Genomic DNA, 22,802 nt, shown 5'->3' with positions numbered 1-22,802 from the left:
CACAGTCACACAGATTTTCACTCACACAACCTGTAGCTGCTGAATATACAAAAGAAACACTTACATCTCTTTGTGTGACCTTGGTACACTAGTGACCCGGCCTTCACACATCCTGTCTTCTTCCTTTTACGTCAAGAGGACCCTCCATACCGAGCGACGCAGTTTTTCAACCCTCATCCCCACGATCAGGCTGCACACAAGTTGTCACAACTCAGGAATGCTAATTATTTACTCTTGCTTTGTCTTTAACTTACTCGACCTTTGTAAAAACTGCACTTATGGCGGCCAACACGATTTATTCGCTGAGACACACGCATTTGTTCACACTCTCACACACACCCACACAAGAGGACAATTGTCGTTCCGGTCGCTCCCATCCAGGGATATGAACTTTGTCAACCACCAGCCACTCCTGTCACATGCAGTCCGTCCTGCGTCATCGCTTCAAGGAAACAGCGACAAGGATGTACATTGAGTGTTGGTGATGTTTGTAAACCATCCTCACTCGCCATGGACTGCACGATGTTTGCAAGACTTCTAATCGCTTGTAAGTAAACTGCTCCATTTCTTGGAAGAAGCAGATGTTGCTGTCGTTCATTATGTTTTAGATGTAAACATGGTACATAGTGTAATCGTAAGTCACCAGCTCCTCACCTGTGAAACCGTTGTAAAATATGTATTGTTTGAAAGACACCGACCAAAACTTACTAGCAAGTGTTTTATTTTTTTAAATCTGTTTCAGTTTTGTGCGTTCATGTCGGCTCAACATGTGTCGACCAGACTTGCATCGATACCATTTTACAGAAGATATTATTGGTAAACGACACAAATGACATTTGTCGGTATGGCCACTTCTTTTTTTTACAAGTGTTCGTTATATTTAATAAAGTCAGACTCAGGGATGGGGAGTAGCTGTAGCCTAGCTACAGCTACTGTAGCCGGCTACAAATTTTGTAGCTTGTAGCTTAGCCGGCTACAAATTAAAAAAAAGTAGCTTGTAGCCGTAGCTACATTTTAGAAAGTAGCTGTAGCTTGGCTACATGTTGGCTACTTTCACGACTGTAGCACTCTAGTAGTGTACAAAGTATAATGTCTTTGGGTTGTAGATTTGCATCTATATTCCAGAATGTTCAGCACGGCAGCAATGTAAAAGATAGAATGTCTTTGTGCGAGGGCGGAAATGATGTTCAACAATGTAGCAATGTTCAAAGTAAAAATGTCTTGTCTTTGCGCGAGGAGGAAATGATGTTCAACAATGTAGCGATGTTCAAAAATGTCTTTATTGCGACGAAATAGAATGTCTGTGCTAGAATGTTCGAGGGGAGGGAGAATAAATAGCAGGGCTGACAGTGGTGGAGATATAAAAAAATCAGACATGGTACCCCCGACTCAGTGTGAATGTGGCAATTAAATATTTAGAAAATATTTAGAAAAATGTTCATTTTATCAAAAGTAATGTTTATACTATATTCTCAAATGCATCACTTTGTAGCTTATGCATTTCTAAAAAAAATTGCAAAATTTTACTGCTGTAGCACAAGCCAATCTTGAGAAATATGTTTTTATAGTTTAGGACTGGATGTCAAAAACGACAAACAGAGAAATTCAAGCTTAAAGATTTAAAATAAATATATCTTGTATCAGATCATTTTTGAAAAATATATTTCAGTGTTTATATGCTACATTTGACATCCTACTATATAATTAAAGTCTATTCTAGTATGCCAGGACTATACTTTTCACCCTATCAGCTTTTGGAAACAATTAGTTTGTGTTCCTTTCTTTGTTTTCAGTGTCAGTGTTAGAAAAAAAATGCCTTATGATCTGCTTGCCTAAATTAGATAAGCAGTGTTTACTTATATTCCATGCAAACTCATTTATTTCAATGGTCTGTTGTTCATTGTCACAGTATTGATAAGAGGTTGACATTTTTCATCACCACATAACCTAACTTATTGAAAATTCCACCAGGTACCTGATACTTAAGCATCTGTTTAGTTTTCATTTCTAAGTAATAGGGAACAAATAGTTATAGAAAACAAATGTTTATCGGAAAACTTATATAATTTCTTTTGTCACTAAAACAGGATGAGGAAAAAGATCCAGAAATGTTTAATATAATCGTAAAATACGTGTACTTATTGTGTGAAAAAGGCCGGGGGAGGAAGGGTGCAAGGAATGAATGAAAGCATTTATGGATTCACTAAATAAAATTGTCGGTATATCGCAGTTCTCCGTTTCATTATTATAATAAAAACTTTGTAAAGCAAGTAATAGTGTTTTGTGTGTATGTTTGATGTTTGTGTATGTTGCTACAGCCAGCTGGCTACAGCTAACTTGTTATAACATCACGCTTTTAAAAGTAGCCAAAAGAAGCTGGCTACATTTTAAAAGTAGCCCAAAGTAGCTGGCTACTTTTTGCAAAATTGTAGCTGTAGTGTAGCCGGCTACATTTTGAAAAAAAGTAGCTGTAGCCTAGCCGGCTACAAATTAAAAGTAGCTTGCCCATCCCTGGTCAGACTAGTCAAGGTAAAGCAATGTTTATAAAATACATCCATATAAAAAGTTAATTTATCCTTAATTATTTGTTTGATTAGAGTCGAAAACATTTAGTTGCAAAGATAGATTTTTTCAAATATCTCTTTTATAATACTGTTTACGTGTATGCATGCGTGCGTGTGTGTGTGTGTGTGTGTGTGTGTGTGTGTGTGTGTGTGTGTGTGTGTGTGTGTGTGTGTGTGTGTGTGTGTTTTGGAAATTCACAAATAAAGCATTTCCAGTGATTTCTTCGAATGTGCCAAAGCCTCGTGCAACATAACTAAATTTCCGCAAGAATTCTACGAGCGGATGAATACAATCCTCGGAATTAATGGACTACATTGCGGTAGGACATAAGCTGTTCACACCTTGAAGAACTTGTTTCACAATCTGATACTATCAATGACAATCATACAAGTCCACAAGCATTAAAGATTTCTCAATTTTTACATATGAAATAGTAGTGCACACGAACAGACCATCCAGTCTTAACTAATGGCTCATTTTCTCATTTTTCTATCGACACACGGTAGAGCATGGAGCTGAGTTTGTATTTGTAATAAGTATATTAATATGTATCTTGTTTGAAACATTCATAAACGATGTGGCTGCACCTATTTAGCTCTCAAATGTTGCGGTAATATTGCAGAAAGAGAAGACTGGAAAAAATTATAACTTAAAGAGTCTTCAAAGTATTATCAGATATATTTCCAGATATCAAAACATTCAGTGAAATATTTGCGATTAAAATGATATTCAGTATATCTAGTATTGAGCAGAGGCTTTCATTTTATTATATCTTTAATATAAAGATCTAAAGGTTTCTAAAAACAAATTAATAATAATTAACGGTATTTTATGCTTGTGCATTTTGATTTGTAGAACTTTTTATTTTGTCTTTTACCTTATATTTTGTACCTTTTCTACAGACTTTATTGGACAAGTTTCAAGTACTCATAACCCTTCTCTTCATATTTCAACTCGAATGGCAGGTAAGCAGAAAAGGTATTGTCAGGTGACTGCAAACTCAAGTTACCATCACATGAGCACAGCGTGTACATAACTGACACTGTTCTCACAAACTATTCACACACAGTAATTTGCATTTAGTTAGGTAATGGCTCCTGCCGCTTTTGAAAGTAATGTTTCAATATTCACAGGTACGTAAAACACAATGAACAATGTAAGGTGAAAGTAGAGTTTGGCGTTAAATAGAAAACTCTACGACCCCTTCCTAGTAATAGTCAAAGATGTGTTAAAAAAAAAAAAAGCACCCTGATAATATTGTAGTAACCTACAGTCTTCTCTTCCTTTACTAAAATTTTCTTAGTCTTGAAGTAGTTAAGCTGACAAATGTTGAAAACGTCTTTATTCACAGCACCGGGAGGCATTAATAAAAAGTTGTCCAATGACAAGTAATGCATATACACGAATTCGCAAAACACATGTAAAGATCCATGTTATATATGTGTACATATATAAAATATAGTGTGTAAAAAATTATTACATTATCAAATTACACTGTTCAGCTTCTGCTTGACATAAGCAGCTTACTAACTGACGATGATTTTTTCCAGAAAACAATTGCTGGCAAACGGGAGGATGTCAAGCCGCCTTTGAGAGGGCCTTACACAACATGACGAGCTTACAAGAACTCTGCAGGTACCTCGCGAGATTCGCCAGACAAGCCTGTAGTGCCAAGGATTAGTTTTCCAGCAACCATAGTCAGACCTGAATTAGTCTGTGTCGCGTGTCACGATTTCGGCCCTTCTGTCAGCGCCTGGGGACGCTCCTGTTCAGTAAGGCAGCTCACAGCAGACGACGGTTGGCGGCTTTTTTTTTTGTTTTGTACGGTGTGCAGGGGAAAGGTCAAGGCCTTCTCCTCTGACCGTAGCCGTGTCTTACGTCACGCTCTGGCTACGATACGTGACGTCGGCTTGAGTGCTGTGTGCTGCCGGTGGGGAGCCTCTGGGGGTGCACTGGTCAGGCCCCTCCCCTCCCTGTCCAAGGTTTGGCGTGAAAAGCGTTCACGCGCCTTGGCATGGGCTGGGTGTCGTGGGCGCTGACGATGGTCACAGCCCCTGGGCGACAGGAAGTGACCCCCAGAAAGCAGCGTCCCTCGTGGCAGTTCTGACCTGGGCTCGGTGGAGAAGGAGCGTGTTGTGTTTGAAAGGACGGCGGGAGACCGGGCCATTTGGCAGTGTGGCTGCGCCGTGTTACCCAGGACGTTTGAACTTCCCTTGGAAAGTGTCCGCGGACTTCCACGGGAGAGTTTCTGCCATTCCCGTTGTGGAGGGCAGCTGACCGTCGGGTACCATCACAAGCCGTTTGGGTTAGTAGAGTCGATTTTCTTTGAGTTCTACGCGTTTCCAGTCTATGGGGCCCTTAGTTGGGATTGGAGTGTGAATGGGTTGATCTTTATGTGTTAATGACTGTGTTCACGATTTTTTATTTATTTATTTATTTTATTTTTTTATTTTTTTTTTTTTTTTTTTGGAGTGTAGACTTGTGTCCGGTTAGAATGGCTTTTGTATTGGCCGGGTCGCAGGCATGTGGCGCGCACCCGTGTTTTATTAAATGGCTTTGTATGCTTTAGGACCGGTGCTGTAACGGTCACATGCTTATACGTGTGCTAGAAATGTGTGTAGAAACTGTGCAGTTGTGGAAGAGCTGCCTGTTTATTGGAGGAACTGTTTTTTTTCTACAGGCTTTATCTGTTCTACTCGTTCTACATGTTCGCCATATTTTGCAACGTCTTCGTATGTCGCATCTTCATCGTATTCGACAGACTCTATGTGTTCTCTTCGTCGTTGACGTCTCATCCGCCATTGTGTCAACCAGCCACCCTGTACCCACGTCATCTCATCGGTGTGAACACGTGACCTCGCTGCGCGGGTGTGCGGCCAGCCTTAGGTGGAGCAGCCAGGGTTAGGACCGGCGAGGCAGGGGTTCACGTGACCAACGGCCCTACCCACCTCTCGTACCTGGACGCGAGGAGGGAGGGGGGCCAGCTGGAGTAGAAGAAGACTGGTGTTTCCGCTGATTCTTTGAACACTTGAGCAGACATTGACTGTGCTGTGTCGCAGTGCTCTTGGCATTTTTTCTGCTGTATTTGTGTTTTATTTGTAACCTCTTGGCGGGGAGGTAGTCCCCTGTTGTTTTTGTATTTATTTGACGGGTGCTCGTGGGGGTATTTTTTGATCCGTTTTTCTGTGTGTGTGTGTGTGGGTGTATGTGTATGCGTGTTTATACTTGTCAGTAAACAGCGTGCTTGTATCGTTTTTCCCGTCTTTGTCGTGGTTTGTGCCGTGCACGGGTTTCGAGAGGTAGTCGTAGACTGCCTCCGGCCGAGTGTCTGTGCGTGTCTGGCCGGCTGTGTGAGCGGCTGTGCGCGTGCTTCTGGCGAGGCTGGGGGTGGAACGCGACAATTGGTGGAGATGCGGGGTATGATTCACCCCACCCTTAGTTCCTCGAACCCGTGAATGTTGTCTTGTCTCGTTTCGTACCGTCCTTGTTTGTCTCGTGGGTAGGCGAGTAGTTGCTCCCCTTGTCCGGGTTAGGTGGATATTTTTTTTTTTTGTTGATTCCGCGGAGGCGCGGTTGCGTGTTTTTCTTTCATTGTTAAGCCATCATGTCCGACGTAGAGGAAGCGGTGGCCACGCGCACGCGCTCGCAAGTGGCGGCGCGCGGTGGAAGGTTCGAGTCCAAGTCGCACAGTGACGCAGGAAGCGATGAGTCACCTGAGCGTAGAGGCTCACCCTCGCGCTGGGGGCCATCGGGAGGTCAGCCCACAGAACCAGCCCTGGAAAGGTACCTACGCCTAGGTAGGGAGATAGGCCTATCAGGTCTGGAGTTAGCAGCGTTTGCAGAGAGACGAGAGGAATCTGAGAGAGCAGAGAGAATCCGTCTCGAGGAACTACGCCACGATGTGGAGATTGCCCGTGCTAGAAGCGTGGCGAGAGGAAGGATGCGCCAGGCATCCAAGGAGATGTGGTACGTCTGAAAATCCCACCCTTCGACGAAAAGGAGGACCTAGAGACGTATCTCTGTAGGTTTGAGCGCTGGGCTAAACTGCAACAATGGGACCTCAGCACCTGGGCAATCAGATTGGGCGTACTGCTGAGGGGAAAGGCCAGCGAGGTGTATATAGGCCTCAGCGATAGTGATGCCGAAGACTACCAAAAGCTTAAAGCCGCTCTCCTGGCGAGGTTTCGCCTAACTGCCGAGTCATACAGACGTAAACTGCGAGCGTCCCGGCGGGAAGGAGGCGAAACTTTCCAACAGTACCTCGCCAGGACCCGCCTGTACCTGGCGAGGTGGATGGACTTAGCAGGCAAGGCAGCCACCTTCGAAAGTCTAAAAGACTTAATACTAATGGAACAGCTATTGGACAGTGTACCCCTTGATCTAGCCACGTTCATCAGGGAGAGGACGCCCAAGGACGTGGATGACGCGGCTGTTTTGGCTCAACAGTTTTCAGATGCGAGAGTGGCAGCGAGGAGCCATCGCACGGACCCCACCACCCGTCCTCAGAAGAGCGAGCAGCAGGAACGGCGGAGCGAGCCCCGTTTCCGGATGACCAAAAGCAGGAAAACAAGCCTGTTTCCATTGCGGTAAAGTGGCCACTACAGGGCAGAGTGTCCGAAACTCCCCAAGAGTTCCGACGACAAGGTCGCCCTGGGGAGTACGATCACTCTGGCCACCGTGAGGGCGGTGGATCAGGAGGTGAGGAGTGGAACATTGCTGGACAGAAGGTGTAGGCGTTCCGCTTGTTGTGACTTCCGTATGCAGGTGACCCTCAATGGTCACGAGGTTTCTGCAGTGCGGGACACGGGCGCTGACCTACTTTGTGTCAGGCGTGACCTAGTCGACCCGAAAGATCTCACGCACAGGAAACGGAGGGTGCGCTATGCATCCACGGGCACGCAGTGGGTACCTCTTGCATACGTCCGGCTGGAGTCGCCGTACTACTCTGGCGAGGTAGAGGCGGCCGTTTTTCCCGATCTCATTGAAGGAGTGCTTATAGGGAATACCATGCGGACGAAGGAAGGAAAAGAGATACAGGTGCCGGTATACGAAGAGCACACGGCAACTTGCGCTCGGGTGAAAACCTGCATGCAGATGAGAAGCGCAGAAACTGAAAAGGCTCCACTACAAAAGCTGGAAATTCATGCCCATGAGTTAAGCATGCTGCAAAGCACAGACGAAAGTTTGCGGCACATTAGAACCGTGGCTCATCAAAGGCGGCCGCCCGTGCAGCGAGGCACAGGGGTCGTGTCTTTCAACACGAGGGAGGGCTTATCTGGCGCAAATACACCGGAGGCAACGGAGTTGTACACGAGCAGGTCGTCGTGCCAGTTCCGCTAAGGGCTGATGTTCTCAAAATGGCGCACGACTCACCGACGGGTAGACATCTCGGGGCCCACAGGACACGCCAACGGATACTGGATGATTTTTATTGGCCGTCGTTATACAAAGACGTGCGGCGCTATTGTGCAGCGTGCGCCACATGCCAGCGCGCGACACCCAGGGGGCGGGTTCGTGAAACTCCCCGCGAACGGAGGCCAGCTATCGAGGAATCGCCCCGGCAGGCGGGGGACAGTAGCAGCCCTGGGGGACGGGTGTCAGTCGACGAGACGCACATGGAGGTGCAGCAAAGGGCAGAAACCAGTCGTCATGGAAAAGTAACATATGCACAGGCGAATCTACTGGAGCCAACAAAACAGGAGGAGACACAAGACCCGCTTCAAGCGAATGGGGACAGGTCCTGGCGGGCATTAGGTCTCTGGGGTGATGCTGTGTGCTTCCCCGGGATGGGACGTATCCTGGCAACAGCTCCATATTCTCCGGCGTCGTTCTGCGTGGAGCAGAAGCAACGCGTCAGGCCGTCTGGATCGGTAGAGAGTTCTGTTTAGGATTGGTGTTAGGACGTATCACGGATTTAGGCGTGAGTGAGTCTGGTTTTTTTTTTCAATTCTCTGTAACTGTTTCGCTAGGTTCTGCGGACAGTTTCTCTTTAGATGTCGCGTAGGTGATTGGTGTATTGTGAGACTGTAGAGGCCTCGCCGTCGTGCATTCAGATTGGTTCTCGTTTTGCACTCGGCTTCGACTTTTTCTTCTTTTCGAGGGGGAATTCTGAGTTTTGACGTAGTGCTAGGCTAGCTAGATGGGCGATGCAGCTCCTGGCGTATCCCATGAGGATAAAAGCCATCGCGGGAGAGGATAATGTAGAGGCTTACTTCTTAAGCAGGTCTCTCTCCCCGCCTGATACCTTTTAGGCGGCCGGTTGCCTTCAACAGTAGAAGGATGAAGATTTCAGTTATGTAGATTAGCGAGGTTTATATTTTTCTTGTCGAGTTTCTTTAGGGTTGTGCCTTAGCCTACGCAGTCGTTCCCGTGTTTTGGGGTTTAGTATTGGTGTTTTGACTGTAATTTTTGACTGTTTTGAATGTTGCTCTTCTGTAATCTTGACACGCGTTGGGTTTTAACTCCGCGTTGCTTTGTCTTTAGGGGGGGGATGTGTCGCGTGTCACGATTTCGGCCCTTCTGTCAGCGCCTGGGGACGCTCCTGTTCAGTAAGGCAGCTCACAGCAGACGACGGTTGGCGGCTTTTTTTTTTTTGTTTTGTACGGTGTGCAGGGGAAAGGTCAAGGCCTTCTCCCTCTGACCGTAGCCGTGTCTTACGTCACGCTCTGGCTACGATACGTGACGTCGGCTTGAGTGCTGTGTGCTGCCGGTGGGAGCTCTGGGGGTGCACTGGTCAGGCCCCTCCCCTCCCTGTCCAAGGTTTTGGCGTGAAAAGCGTTCACGCGCCTTGGCATGGGCTGGGTGTCGTGGGCGCTGACGATTGGTCACAGCCCCTGGGCGACAGGAAGTGACCCCCAGAAAGCAGCGTCCCTCGTGGCAGTTCTGACCTGGGCTCGGTGGAGAGAGGAGCGTGTTGTGTTTGAAAAGGACGGCGGGAGACCGGGCCATTTGGGCAGTGTGGGCTGCGCCGTGTTACCCAGGACGTTTGAACTTCCCTTGGAAAGTGTCCGCGGACTTCCACGGGAGAGTTTCTGCCATTCCCGTTGTGGAGGGCAGCTGACCGTCGGGTACCATCACAAGCCGTTTTGGGTTAGTAGAGTCGATTTTCTTTGAGTTCTACGCGTTTCCAGTCTATGGGGCCCTTAGTTGGGGATTGGAGTGTGAATGGGTTGATCTTTATGTGTTAATGACTGTGTTCACGATTTTTTATTTATTTATTTATTTTTATTTTTTTTATTTTTTTTTTTTTTTTTTTTTTTTTGGAGTGTAAGACTTGTGTCCGGTTAGAATGGCTTTTGTATTGGCCGGGTCGCAGCGCATGTGGCGCGCACCCGTGTTTTATTAAATGGCTTTGTATGCTTTAGGACCGGTGCTGTAACGGTCACATGCTTATACGTGTGCTAGAATATGTGTGTAGAAACTGTGCAGTTGTGGAAGAGCTGCCTGTTTATTGGAGGAACTGTTTTTTTTTTCTACAGGCTTTTATCTGTTCTACTCGTTCTACATGTTCGCCATATTTTGCAACGTCTTCGTATGTCGCATCTTCATCGTATTCGACAGACTCTATGTGTTCTTCGTCGTTGACGTCTCATCCGCCATTGTGTCAACCAGCCACCCTGTACCCACGTCATCTCATCGGCGTGTGAACACGTGACCTCGCTGCGCGGGTGTGCGGCCAGCCTTAGGTGGAGCAGCCAGGGTTAGGACCGGCGAGCAGGGGTTCACGTGACCAACGGCCTACCCACCTCTCGTACCTGGACGCGAGGAGGGAGGGGGGCCAGCTGGAGTAGAAGAAGACTGGTGTTTCCGCTGATTCTTTGAACACTTGAGCAGACATTGACTGTGCTGTGTCGCAGTGCTCTTGGCATTTTTTCTGCTGTATTTGTGTTTTATTTGTAACCTCTTGGCGGGGAGGTAGTCCCCTGTTGTTTTTGTATTTATTTGACGGGTGCTCGTGGGGGTATTTTTTGATCCGTTTTTTCTGTGTGTGTGTGTGGGTGTATGTGTATGCGTGTTTATACTTGTCAGTAAACAGCGTGCTTGTATCGTTTTTCCCGTCTTTGTCGTGGTTTGTGCCGTGCACGGGTTTCGAGAGGTAGTCGTAGACTGCCTCCGGCCGAGTGTCTGTGCGTGTCTGGCCGGCTGTGTGAGCGGCTGTGCGCGTGCTTCTGGCGAGGCTGGGGGTGGAACGCGACAGTCTGAATAACAACTGTAGGGACGGTCTCATTTTCTTCCTCCACCTCCCTTCTGGTCTTTGGAATCACTCTAGTCGTCGCCTCCTTAGCTGATGTTGTTACCATCATGATAATAGTATTGTTTATTGCCTTTAACATCCGTAGTTGTAGACATTAACCTTCAGTGAATTCGGCATTTTTATTACAGGAAAGTATTTTATTTTAGTCTGTGTTTTTGCGTAAGCATTGACAAAAATTGTTAAAAATAGCGGAAAGCTACCTGTCATAACCGGTGAAGAACATTCTGTTTTGAAAACATGAGCTTCTTTGTTTTTGATAATAACTTGTTATTTTCAGAACTGTAGACATGCTATTCACCTGCATCAGAAGCAAATGTGGCATTGACAAGCTGCCCTATTCAATCTTGCAAGATTTTAAGGATAAGTTAAATTTTCTACACACATCATGTGGTAGGTCTCACCTGCTTTGCTTTCAGGCACAGTATTGATGTTTGCTATCACTAAATCTGTCAACAACAAACAACACAAACTTCAAGGACCTACAGTAAATGTCATCATTTTATGATATATCAAGTTATTAATTGTTTCAATAATATATTGCACTCAGGTACACCACAATCCTTACCTAAATGTCGATATTGTGTGCTTGGGTATAATCGTGTTTATAATCGGAGATATCTATATTAATTGCGCGTGTCAGAGCCTACTTGCTTTTAAGGTAAAATTTGAAGATCCGGCTACCTTCTGATCAAAGGAGACATTTATACACACAAAATAAAAATGACATTTTCATGTTGTCCTTTTTAAGTTATGGAACATGCATTTTTAAACATGTTAGCTTACTTCTTGTTAATGCGAACAATCATTGTTGTCCGAGTTTGAATCAGTGTGTCGTTTATAACTCTATTTTGAGGAATAGTTTTAAAACATTTGGTTAGATACCACGAACCAAAACTTATGTGCTTTTCTGTTTTAAAATGTGTTCAACCTTCACTCTGAATAGCTTTGTTTCTATCATTTTGCCAGATCTTACTAAACATTTTGACGAAGCAAGCAATCAGTCTCCAGCTACTCAGTTAATTACACAGATGACAGGTAAGAAATACAGAGGTTGTAAACTGTTATTATCGATATCACTTGTAGCCCTATGTGAACACCTTAGTTGTAACTTTGATTGTAAGCATCTTTCATTAATTTGTGATTATTTTCAAAACGGCTTGTTATAAAAGTTTCCCACTCCAGCAGAAAATTATAGCTATAGAGTGCCTTTTAACATTAGTTAGCTAATTTAGGTGAAAATTTTTTTTATTTAATAAATAAACCATCTACTTTAGCATAATTTACAAAGGTTGTACAACTATTAAAATCATCAACTTTCTCTCTTCTACAGTTGTATTTTATCTAAAATGTCAATGTTTAATGTATTTAACCGACATGTAAACTATGTTTCATCATTTTGACAGATTTTGTGAACCACCTGACAAGTACTCAGTCGACAGTTGCTCGGAGATCTACACAAATGACAGGTGAGTAAGTAAAAACACTTTCCAGAATGACAGCAGACACCTATGTAACTATCCTCTGCTAATTCTCTTCAGATTCTTTATTGCTCTGGCTATTTATACGCACTAAAGTGCAAATCTCTTTAACTACAGTTAAACGAAATAATTCTGCTTGACGGTTACAAAATATGCCCCTCTTAAGCGAAGTGTTAAACATCCATTATCTTATTTAGAGACCCACATCAATGTGTATAATATATATATCCTTAAATTCGGGACACGGGCTAAGAGAGACAACTCCATTACTTGAAATAGAAATACATGATAGCCTCCCCTGTCATTTTGTCGTCTCTACTGCTGTCTGCTTGAAAGCTGTGCAGCGTAAAACACACGAAACTACTATTAAATCCTTTACTGCATTAAATTTAAATGCCATCGTGTTCTCTTTACTGCATTAAATTTAAATGCCATCGTGTTCTCTCTATGATAAGTAGCTAGTTTGTACACTTTCTTATTTACAAATTTGTAAAGAAAACTAACTGGGGTATGTTTATTTCAACACATGTTAATGGTTTCTGACAACAGACACGCTGGACAGTCTCAGAAGTTCAGCTACGACCAAAACAGTTACTTCTTCATATGCAGGGATGGGGAGTAGCTGTAGCCTAGCTACAGCTACTGTAGCCGGCTACAAATTTGGTAGCTTGTAGCTTAGCCGGCTACAAATTTAAAAAAAGTAGCTTGTAGCCGTAGCTACATTTTAGAAAGTAGCTGTAGCTTGGCTACATGTTGGCTACTTTCACGACCATTTGTCGATAGCGTGTCAGCAAGACGACGACAGCCACTGCTCTCACTGCTCGGTGTTGTGACAGCCAGACACCCACGTGTCTCGCACGCTCAGTAACCGCAAGTACTGTGTCGTCCATGTGGCGGGAGCGATTTGAAAAACGAAGATGGACGTACCCATCAATTTCCAGCCTTATTTGAAATTTTTTACATTTTGCGAAGCCACAAAATGTGGGTATAGTTTCAAATGCAAGAATGGGTGCGGCAGCACGAACAAGTACTCAACGAACAAGACGTCGGCGTTTAATTTGAGAACTCACTTGCAGGTAAGTTCGTTGAGATTTTCATTGATGTTCATTCTTTATGTTCTTGCTTTTCTGCTTTTGGAATAGAGGAGTGTACATGTTGTAAAGATTGTGGAAAGGTAAGGGGTTGCATCAACGTGATTACCGCAGGGGCGACGACTGATCAAACTGCTGTCTTTACCGTTTCTGTACTATCTATTTAGTCTTTGTCATAAAGTGTGTGTGTGTGTGTGTGTGTGTTTTGGTTTGTTTGTATGAAAAGAGCATGGAGGACGTTTGAACAGTATGGTGGCTTGAAGGATTTTATATTTAATGCTAGTAATTTAATATGACAATTAGCTTAGTAGAAACTTGCTGTGATTGCGAATGGACTTCTAAAATTTTGTTTTATTTTCATGTGTTTATTTTAGAGGAAACATCCACTGCTTGCCAGGCAGTTGACTCAAGACTTGGAAACGTCACGAAAGCGGAAAAGGGAAGACGACGACCAACCCTCCGTCTCGAAGCTCTTCAAAGTGGAACACGAGAGTACCGTCAGCAAAGCAGACGTCAATTCCGCCGTCCTTCATTTCCTGTTGGAATGCAACCTGTCCTTCTTCATGCTGGAGAATTTAAGTTCGTGTCCAGACTCACTGGCCAGGAAACCCAGTTAATGAGCAGGAAAACGGCGAACCAAATGTTGGAGGTAAGTTTTACTATTTTTTTTTCTTCCTTTTTTGTTTGTTTTACTAGTTTTATTTTAAGTAGGGTGATGTATCCACAATTAATATCTTTTGTTCTTGGTCACAGAACTCAAATTTCATGTGCTAAAAATTGCATTGTGCATTGTGTTGCAGGAAAAGATGGCTGAGCTGAAGAAGAAAATTATCGTGAACTGGAGAATGTGAGCATGTATGCATCAACTGCAGATTGCTGGACTGCTCATCGAAGGCAAGTTTTTTTAAATTTTTTAATTCAATGTTTAATTTCAGTTGGTATTTGTTTTTCATCTATAAGAATATTTTGATGCCAATGTAAATTAGGGTTAAGTTTTAATGTTACTTTTCCTTTCTTGTGTTTCAGGTCATTCTTGGAGTTACCTGCCATTTTTTTTTTGGAAGGCTATGAAAGAAAATCCTTTGCATTGGCCTGCAAAAAGAGTGAAAGGTTCGCACACCCATGATGTCCTAGCCACGCAGCTCAACTCCATCCTGAGAGAGTACAAGATCCAGAACAAAGTTGTTCGCATTGTGACGGACAACGCATCAAACTTCGTGAAAGCTTTCAGGTGTGTACATGTATTATGATGATTATGTACGTTACTGTACTGCTGTATATATCTAGATGAGCAAGCAGGCTGCGGGCGAGGTACTATCCAATGTGAAGATTCTTATGTTACACTTTATTTTTATTTTTAAACAAAAGTAGTTGTTCTATGTGGCCAAGTGCACTTCAGATTATTTAATGATTTCCGTTGCATTTTGTTTTCCAGGGTGTTTGGTTCAGGATCAGTCACCAGAAGACGCGAGACATGTGATGAGGAAGAGGAGAACATCACTTCTGTGGAGTTCCTGCCAGGGGAATAACATCTGTTGTACTGCCCCTCACCAGCGTTGTGCAGCCCACACGCTTAACCTGGTCGCAAGCAAGGACAGTGAGGCTGCCTTTCAGGACGGTGCATTCCGAACTGCCAGCAGATCCCTGTTTGCAAAAGCTCAAGCTGTCTGGAATAAGCAGTCCAGAGCTGAGTCTGCTGCAGGTAATTCATTTGTTTACTTACAAAATTGTTTCACTTCCCCCTCCCCCTCCCCCTCCCCCTCCCACCCACCCCAGTCTTTTTTAAAATTAATTTTGTATGTTTTGAGTGTGTGTGTTTGTAATGTGTGTTTATTTATTTATTTTTTTTATATGTCCAACAGAGAGCATTCAAGAGGCTACGGGACGGCAGATGATCATTCCAAACCAAACCCGCTGGAATTCTACGTATGATGCCGTCCAATGCCTTCAAGACCTCACGGCTGAGCAGCTGTCCAAGTTAGCAGATGCCCTTGGCCTCCCAAGGTTTACCCCCAGAGACCAGCTCTTCATGAAAGAGTTTGTTATGGTAAGTTTTTTTTATGTATTATTGCAAAATTTTTCATTGAGCTAAGCTATACCATTTTTCAAATTATTCCCCTTGGTTCAGGGTTAGATGTCAACACACACAGGTATGTGGTTGCTTCCCTTTTTTCCCCCTTTGAAAATGGGGTTCAACATTTGGTTGTTATTTGTTTGTTGCAGGTGATGGGGCCTCTTGCCAGATGCCTCGACTACTTGCAGGGCGAGAAGTGCGTGGGCTTGGGACACCTCCTGCCTCAGCTCAACACCCTCAAGATCCGCATCAAGCAACAGAAGTCCAAGCTAGAAATCTGTGGTCCCTGGCTGACTGCTGTCCTGAATGGATGGGATGGAGACCAGATTTGCTGATGCCTATAATGACCAAGAACCCTGCTTGCAACTGTGTCGAACCCAAGGTGAGGGAGAGTTTTCGTTATTTTCAATGTATTTTTTCTTCATTTATAAGCTACTCTGTGTCACTGCTTTTTTGAGAATGAGAAGAATGTGAAGCGCTTAGAGCTCAGATTAAACGAGAATAAGCGCTATAACAAATATCCGTAAATAAATTAAAAAATAAACTTTTGGTTGGGGGGGGGAGGGGGATGTTGATTAAAAAAAACAAAACATGATATTCACTGTCACTGGTCTTTTGACACTTGCGTTACAAATCAAAATAAGTACATAAAAACCAGTACATTTTATAAAATTAATTAAAAAACAATAAGAAAAATTTTTTAACCAAATTAACAAAGAATTAATTATTGTGCATATTATTGTTTTCAGGTGCAAGTTGATGTGGACTGGGGACCAAACCCTGCGTGAGAAATGCAGATCCCTCTTGACTGCAGAGGCAGCATTGATCAACACGCCAGTCCAATCCCCAACCAAGTGCACAGACGAACAGGCAGACTTCATCATTTATGAAGAAGTTACCGGCACCCTGAGACAACTACCTTCCTGATGTCTGGATTGTCACAGAATGTCAGTGAACTGGACAAATATCCCACGGTCAAACAAATTTATTTGCGCACCAACACCCTCTTGCCAAGCAGTGCTGCGGTTGAGAGATTGTTCAGTCTAGAGGACTTATCATGGACAAAAGCTGCGCACAAGGGTGACAGACAGCAACTTCGAGGCCAAAGTTTCTGGTCAAATTCAATTCTATGAAGGACTAAAAGAATGTAGATTTGTTTTAAGGTTACCGGTACACTCCAAAAATTTAAAATCCATATTTTAATATCTTTAAGGGTTTTTAAATATAGAGTAACAAAATAACATAAATATAGCACTTTTAAAAACTGTTTTTGAGTACCTAAAGTGAAAATTGTGACTTTAATCAACGATTTTGTTTCAAAACGTACAAGCATTTTAAAAACAAATTTACACATACCATGAGTCATATACCAAACGTTTGAGTTTTTTGTAAACTAGAGGCACTGATAAGAAAAACTGATGCATTAGGCGTTTTGATATCTCAAGATTTCTAGGAGATATAAAAAATCAGACATGGGTAACCCCCCGACTCAGTGTGAATGTGGCAATTAAATATTTAGAATATTTAGAAAAATGTTAATTTATCAAAAGTAATGTTTATATCATATTCTCAAATGCATCACTTTGTTAGCTTATGCATTCCTAAACAAAATTGCAAAATTGTACTGCTGTAGCACAAGCCAATCTTGAGAAATATGTTTTTTATATTTATGACTGGATGTCAAAAACGACAAAACAGAGAAATTCAAGCTTAAAGATTTAAAATAAAATATATCTTGTATCAAAATCATTTTTGAAAAATATATTTCAGTGTTTATATGCTACATTTGACATCCTACTATATAATTAAAGTCTATTCTAGTATGCCAATACTATACTTTTCACCCTATCAGCTTTTTGGAAACAATTAGTTTGTGTTCTTTTCTTGTTTTCAGTGTCAGTGTTAGAAAAAAAAATGCCTTATGATCTGCTTGCCTAAATTAGATTAAGCAGTGTTTTACTTATATTCCATGCAAACTCATTTTATTTCAATGGTCTGTTGTTCATTGTCACAGTATTGATAAGAGGTTGACATTTTTTCATCACCACATAACCTAACTTATTGAAAATTCACCAGGTACCTGATACTTAAGCATCTGTTTAGTTTTTCATTTCTAAGTAATAGGGAACAAATAGTTATAGAAAACAAATGTTTATCGGAAAACTTATATAATTTCTTTTGTCACTAAAAACAGGATGAGGAAAAAGATCCAGAAATGTTTAATATAATCGTAAAATACGTGTACTTATTGTGTGAAAAAGGCCGGGGGAGGAAGGGGGCAAGGAATGAATGAAAGCATTTATGGATTCACTAAATAAAATTGTCGGTTATATATCGCAGTTCTCCGTTTCATTATTATAATAAAAACTTTGTAAAGCAGTAATAGTGTTTTGTGTGTATGTTTGATGTTGTGTATTTGCTACAGCCAGCTGGCTACAGCTAACTTGTTATAACATCACGCTTTTAAAAGTAGCCAAAAGAAGCTGGCTACATTTTAAAAGTAGCCCAAAGTAGCTGGCTACTTTTTGCAAAATTGTAGCTGTAGTGTAGCCGGCTACATTTTGAAAAAAGTAGCTGTAGCCTAGCCGGCTACAAATTAAAAGTAGCTTGCCCATCCCTGTTCATATTCAAGAATAATACATGGTAAGGGATTTTGGCAATCTTCTCATTCTGTCACCTTTTATTATTTCTTATAAAGCATGTATTCTTCGCTGCCTGCTGTGCCGGGCAAGCTTCCAAGTTACTGACATCAACAAACCAGTAGCTTACAAACATCTTTATTCTCTGCGGTTAAGTGCACTTACCATAATTATGGTTAAAGACACTTTCCTCATAAAGCAGATGTTGAAAGACAGATTAAGTCAAACTTAGTTAAACTGTTCTCTGTCAAATCGCTTCTTGTTTTTGCATTTGAACCAGTCTCTGACACTAGAGATCATAACACCGAAGTTGACGAGCTGAAAATGTAATAAACGTTAAATGTTACAACAGCATAAAATGTTTTGAATAAGTGATATATCACCTGCTTTGCACAATTAAGTAAGCATTTCTGTTTCTTACACTTGGTAATCTTTAACTGACATGTATTTGAAATTTAAAGTACAATATCAGACCTTTTTTTTAATTTTTACATCTTCTGTCATTTTGTCAATTTGTACTGTTTTGATAATTAGATTTTTTTAAGCTTTTTTCTGCTGAGTCACTGAGTAATCTTTTCTTTTTCAGATACCACAAAGAATAATCGGGCTGGCATACAACAATTTTCTGTTCTTACTTTCATTGTCGGCTTCTTTGTGGCAGTATTGCTATGAGGTGCAAGTGCATTTGGTGTTTGTGACATAAAATCCAAATATCTTTTAGTGTCAAAGCCAAAGGCCAGTCGTCAAGGGCTTACCATGATACAGCATTTGGAGAATAAAGACAATACTAACAGAAAATTCTGTTTTCACGGTCAGCTCATCACACGGCTCTCGGCCACCCGTATACTGCTAAGGGCTCGTCTGCATGATATTATAAACAAATACATGTATATCCCTGCTTTATAATATGAAATCAAGGTGGATACATGGATGTATTTGCCTTGCTACAAATATTTTGAACTTTGTGTTTCTCACCCTGTGTTCATCGTATCTTGAGATTACTCAGGTTTTGTGTTAAAATCCAATGTTCCAATGAAGTTCACGAATTGCCCTTTCGTTATTCTGATTTACATTTTGTTACATTCATTTGAGGTATTTACTAAATTATTTGGTTTCATGTTGTTGCGTTTGGTTTATGCACTACGGGAGATCACATAGCCGAGTTGTTAGAACATTGGTATACGCACCCGTATGTGTGCTGATTCAATACCCGTATGACGTGTTGAACCTTCCCCAGTCGACCCAGCTGTGCGAAAAGGGTTCCTGAAGTTATGCAGTGAATTTAAAGCCTTGTGGCGTCAAGTCAACATCTAATACATATTTATACATATTGTGATGTGTCTGTCACCCAATGCAGCTCATGTAACTTGTAAGTGACAGCCACGTACTCATGCACACAACTACGAGTACACACGCAGATAGGTTGAACAATAGATAAATAGATATACTGTGCGTTTTCGGCAATGCCTTAAATCTTACTAATGGAAAAGGTTGAATCCTCTCGCCAACCCGAAAGGAGAATCCTAGCATTCGAGAGAAATTGCCTGAGTTTTCTCAGAATTTCATACAGAGAACATAAGACAAATGACTTTGTACGAAACACCGGGCTGCCACACTTGTAGGACACCATGGAGTTACTCGAAAGGTCAAGCTACGTAAGCCGGTCTGATTAGGTCATGTGACCTGGTACTACATCTTGTCAAAGACTGTCCTTCAAGGTAACTGGGAAGTATTCGATGCTGTCTAGGGGAAGGATGTTTTATGAAAGTCAAACACTGCACTGGTCGTCCTGTGCAGGATCTGCTCACTATCGCCCGGGATAAGCGTGTACAACGAGTTATCATCTGCCAAGTCTGTCCCTGTGTTCCACCAGGTACTTGTCAAGGGACGAATAGTGATGATTATTGTAAATGCTGCCGGGTGGTGTAAATAAAAGTGTTTTGAAGCTACGTCATCCTAAGCGTAACTGCTTTGATAAGAAGAAACTTTAATCAAAGGAAGAGAAGACTGCAGGTTAATACAATACCAGAAGAACTGTTGAGCAGATCTTTAACAGCCGAGTACTCATAGAAAAATACCTCTAGCACGGTAAAGACGTACATAACATTAGAGACTTATATACTTTTATACACACTTATACACACTATCTATTTATATATATAATAATACACACATATAACATGGTTATTTATGTTTTGCTCATTCTTTGATATACATTACTGCTCATTGTTGTGCATTTAAATGTCACCTTTCTAGGTAACACGTCTGTTAATTTTCATCATAATTATAAAAATGAAATCAGTTTTCTGTTTCAAGATTAACATTAAGGGTAGATGGGTGTTAAATCCAGACAGTGAAATACAATCTTTAAAGATACATTGCAATTAAAAGAGAGAGGTTCCTTACAGCTGGCAGTAAAACAAGGACTTGTTTGATTTACTAAATAATGAATAGATTTCTGCCCCTTACCTTTCATACCCCTTTCTCTCTAGCTTCCTTTTTTTCTATCTTTCTCTCTTTGTGCGTGCGTGCGAACTTCAGCAGATTTAGGTCACAACCCCAATTCTCCCATACAAAGGCCAGATATTGGAACATCGCTGTCTAGTTTCAAAATTTAAATTTTATCTTCATTGACATACTTTTTTGGAGTTGTACTCGTATTGTTCATGTTGACTTTTATTGAAAGTAGAAAGCAGTATTCGAAGCGAAATTTTGAAGGTGTGGCTGTCATGGGGTTGTCGCACAGCCAAGGTTTATGAAATGTATTCGTGTAACGTAGTCGTCAGCTTTGACTTCAAAACTTTCTTTTAAATAAAGAGACTATTTAAGACTCATATATAATGGGAATAAAAGAGAAAATGTTGATACTTGAAAATCTGCTGTGATTTTTACTTGGTTCTAATAAGTTTTAAAATATGCAATATTTAATTACAAATATAAAGATTTCTACAAACGTGAGGTCAAGTCCAAACCATGTGTAATCGTATTAAAGGTATATTAACGGTGGTAATAAGGCTGTGGTGTGCTGTGTGACGTCAGCGAAGGAGAAGAAGTGTCTGTCATTGCTAGGTTTCGAACTCAAGTGATTTGTGGTCTGTCGCTAGTAGGATTAGTGATATATATTAGTGATAACAATCAAGATTGCTATGAGCAATGTCCAATCATATCATTGCTTCAGCTCATTGGGTCGAATTCACGTCCTAGGAGGACGAGACTTTGTGGAATCAAACGAAAGAGTCCCGTGTAATTTCTTTTTTCAAACACAACATCCTATAAAACAGTTAACTTTTTCCCACATCAACAGACACGAAAATAGACGAGATTCAAACTCATCATACTTTCTTCATCTCTTTCTTTCAAAGTGTTTCTATCAGACAGGTAAAAAGCAAAACATTTTCAGTAAACACTTGAGTTTTGTCACCTAGCTACACTTTCGTTCAACGTCAATTTTTGTCAAATGCCGTGAGAATATATTAAAGGTGTTTATTTTTGTAATTGTCCTTTCGTTATGATCATAAGAGTTGAAATTCTTACTAAATTTAACAGACAAACGAGTATCACCAAAGGGATTGTTTATTTCTGTGACTGAGAGTGCTCAAGTGAGTGAAATGTGCGACTCTTTCTGTCATGAAGTCACTGAAAATGTAAATCTGTTATGAATATCCAGTTTAGGTGTAAATATCATTCTGCTTTGTGCTACCACAGTAGTGTTATTGTGCATGAGATAAGATCTTTAACCAGATTCCTATACAGTGAACATGTACTTCAGATCGTCTCTGGAAAGTAATGTTACTAATCGGGTTTTGTTTTGCTGTTTCCTACCAAAGACAGTAAACTAACCCTTGATACCACACCTTCCCCTCTTATCACCTTTTCCTGTTTACTCAAACAGCAGTGCACTTTCTTTCTAACTCCTTTATCGGTCTTACTAATCCGTATTTTTCGTGCATGAAATTTGCAAAGTTCATGGACGGTGAGAGCAGAACAACCAGTCAAGTTGTCAGGACCTTGTGAGTGTTTGTTTGAGATAAATCTTTCAGGTCTCTTCCTGTGTCTAAGTGGTGCCGACGCCCTTTTTTATTTTTATTAATACATTTAAACAACTAACGACTAAACCTTTATCGCACTGTAGGGAAGCTGAAAGATATGGTCTCAAAATACATTTTAATGATGGTAACTTACGTGATCAGTCACAATTGTCTGAGGAAAATGAAATTTAAAAGTTGTTTAAGTGCCTTTTCCCTATCAGAACCCTGCCATATAATACCATCCGACATAGCCCGAAGTCTGTATGTTTAGTCTGTGTAATTACTTTTCGAATAGCAGCCAAACAAATTGCCTACAGAGGTTTAGGAAACAAATCTGGTCGTTGATTGCACCTCCAATTGGAGGTTCAGATACTGAGGATATTAAATAAAGATTCTTATTTAAAAAAAAGAATTACCAGCATTTTTAATTCCTATTAATTTTCGAATCATCCATATTCAGAACAGCTAATACTCGGAAGATTAATTGTAGACTATTTCGTGAAAGAGGACACTTCAGACAACTTCGCAAATAACTTTGATGAATCTGCGTGTGAAGAACAATGGACTAAAAAAGAATGAATGTCAACAGAATTCTGAGAAAATGATTATTTCATGAATTCTGGATTTTACAAAAATTATATTGATAAATGTCAATCTAAAATTTTATTTATAA

The 22,802-nt window shown here is 41.5% G+C and overlaps 2 protein-coding genes across 2 annotated transcripts; both read left to right on the top strand.

Moving 5' to 3' along the window:
* The first annotated feature begins 2,732 nt into the window (after nt 1-2,732).
* LOC112561105 lies at nt 2,733-15,797 on the top strand. Its single transcript, XM_025233344.1, has 12 exons — nt 2,733-2,884; nt 3,468-3,530; nt 4,116-4,200; nt 11,097-11,209; nt 11,786-11,854; nt 12,223-12,285; nt 12,847-12,915; nt 14,142-14,235; nt 14,415-14,491; nt 14,824-15,090; nt 15,251-15,435; nt 15,612-15,797. Exons 1-12 carry the CDS (start codon nt 2,848-2,850, stop codon nt 15,795-15,797), a joined length of 1,308 nt encoding a protein of 435 aa, XP_025089129.1. The 5' UTR covers nt 2,733-2,847.
* On the top strand, nt 9,158-10,615 carry LOC112569366. The gene is made up of 2 exons (XM_025247166.1): nt 9,158-9,654; nt 10,044-10,615. The coding sequence occupies exons 1-2, from the start codon at nt 9,358-9,360 to the stop codon at nt 10,209-10,211; spliced, it is 465 nt and encodes a 154-aa protein (XP_025102951.1). The 5' UTR covers nt 9,158-9,357; the 3' UTR covers nt 10,212-10,615.
* Nucleotides 15,798-22,802: the final 7,005 nt, after the last annotated feature.

This window comes from Pomacea canaliculata, linkage group LG1 (assembly GCF_003073045.1).
Source record: "Pomacea canaliculata isolate SZHN2017 linkage group LG1, ASM307304v1, whole genome shotgun sequence".
Lineage (NCBI taxonomy): Eukaryota > Metazoa > Mollusca > Gastropoda > Architaenioglossa > Ampullariidae > Pomacea > Pomacea canaliculata.
The sequence above is the reverse complement of the archived record's forward strand: the minus strand, read 5'-3'. Positions and strand labels throughout refer to the sequence as shown.

Excerpts from the sequence above, each read along its gene's own strand:
- LOC112561105 (XM_025233344.1), top strand. The coding sequence starts at position 2,848 with ATGAATACAATCCTCGGAATTAATGGACTACATTGCG. Across the intron at positions 2,885-3,467 it reads AATTAATGGACTACATTGCG|ACTTTATTGGACAAGTTTCA; the intron begins GTAGGACATAAG and ends CCTTTTCTACAG. Across the intron at positions 12,916-14,141 it reads TTCATATGCAGGGATGGGGA|AACTCAAATTTCATGTGCTA; the intron begins GTAGCTGTAGCC and ends TCTTGGTCACAG.
- LOC112569366 (XM_025247166.1), top strand. The coding sequence starts at position 9,358 with ATGGGCTGGGTGTCGTGGGCGCTGACGATTGGTCACAGCCCCTGGGCG. Across the intron at positions 9,655-10,043 it reads ACCATCACAAGCCGTTTTGG|GCTTTTATCTGTTCTACTCG; the intron begins GTTAGTAGAGTC and ends TTTTTTCTACAG.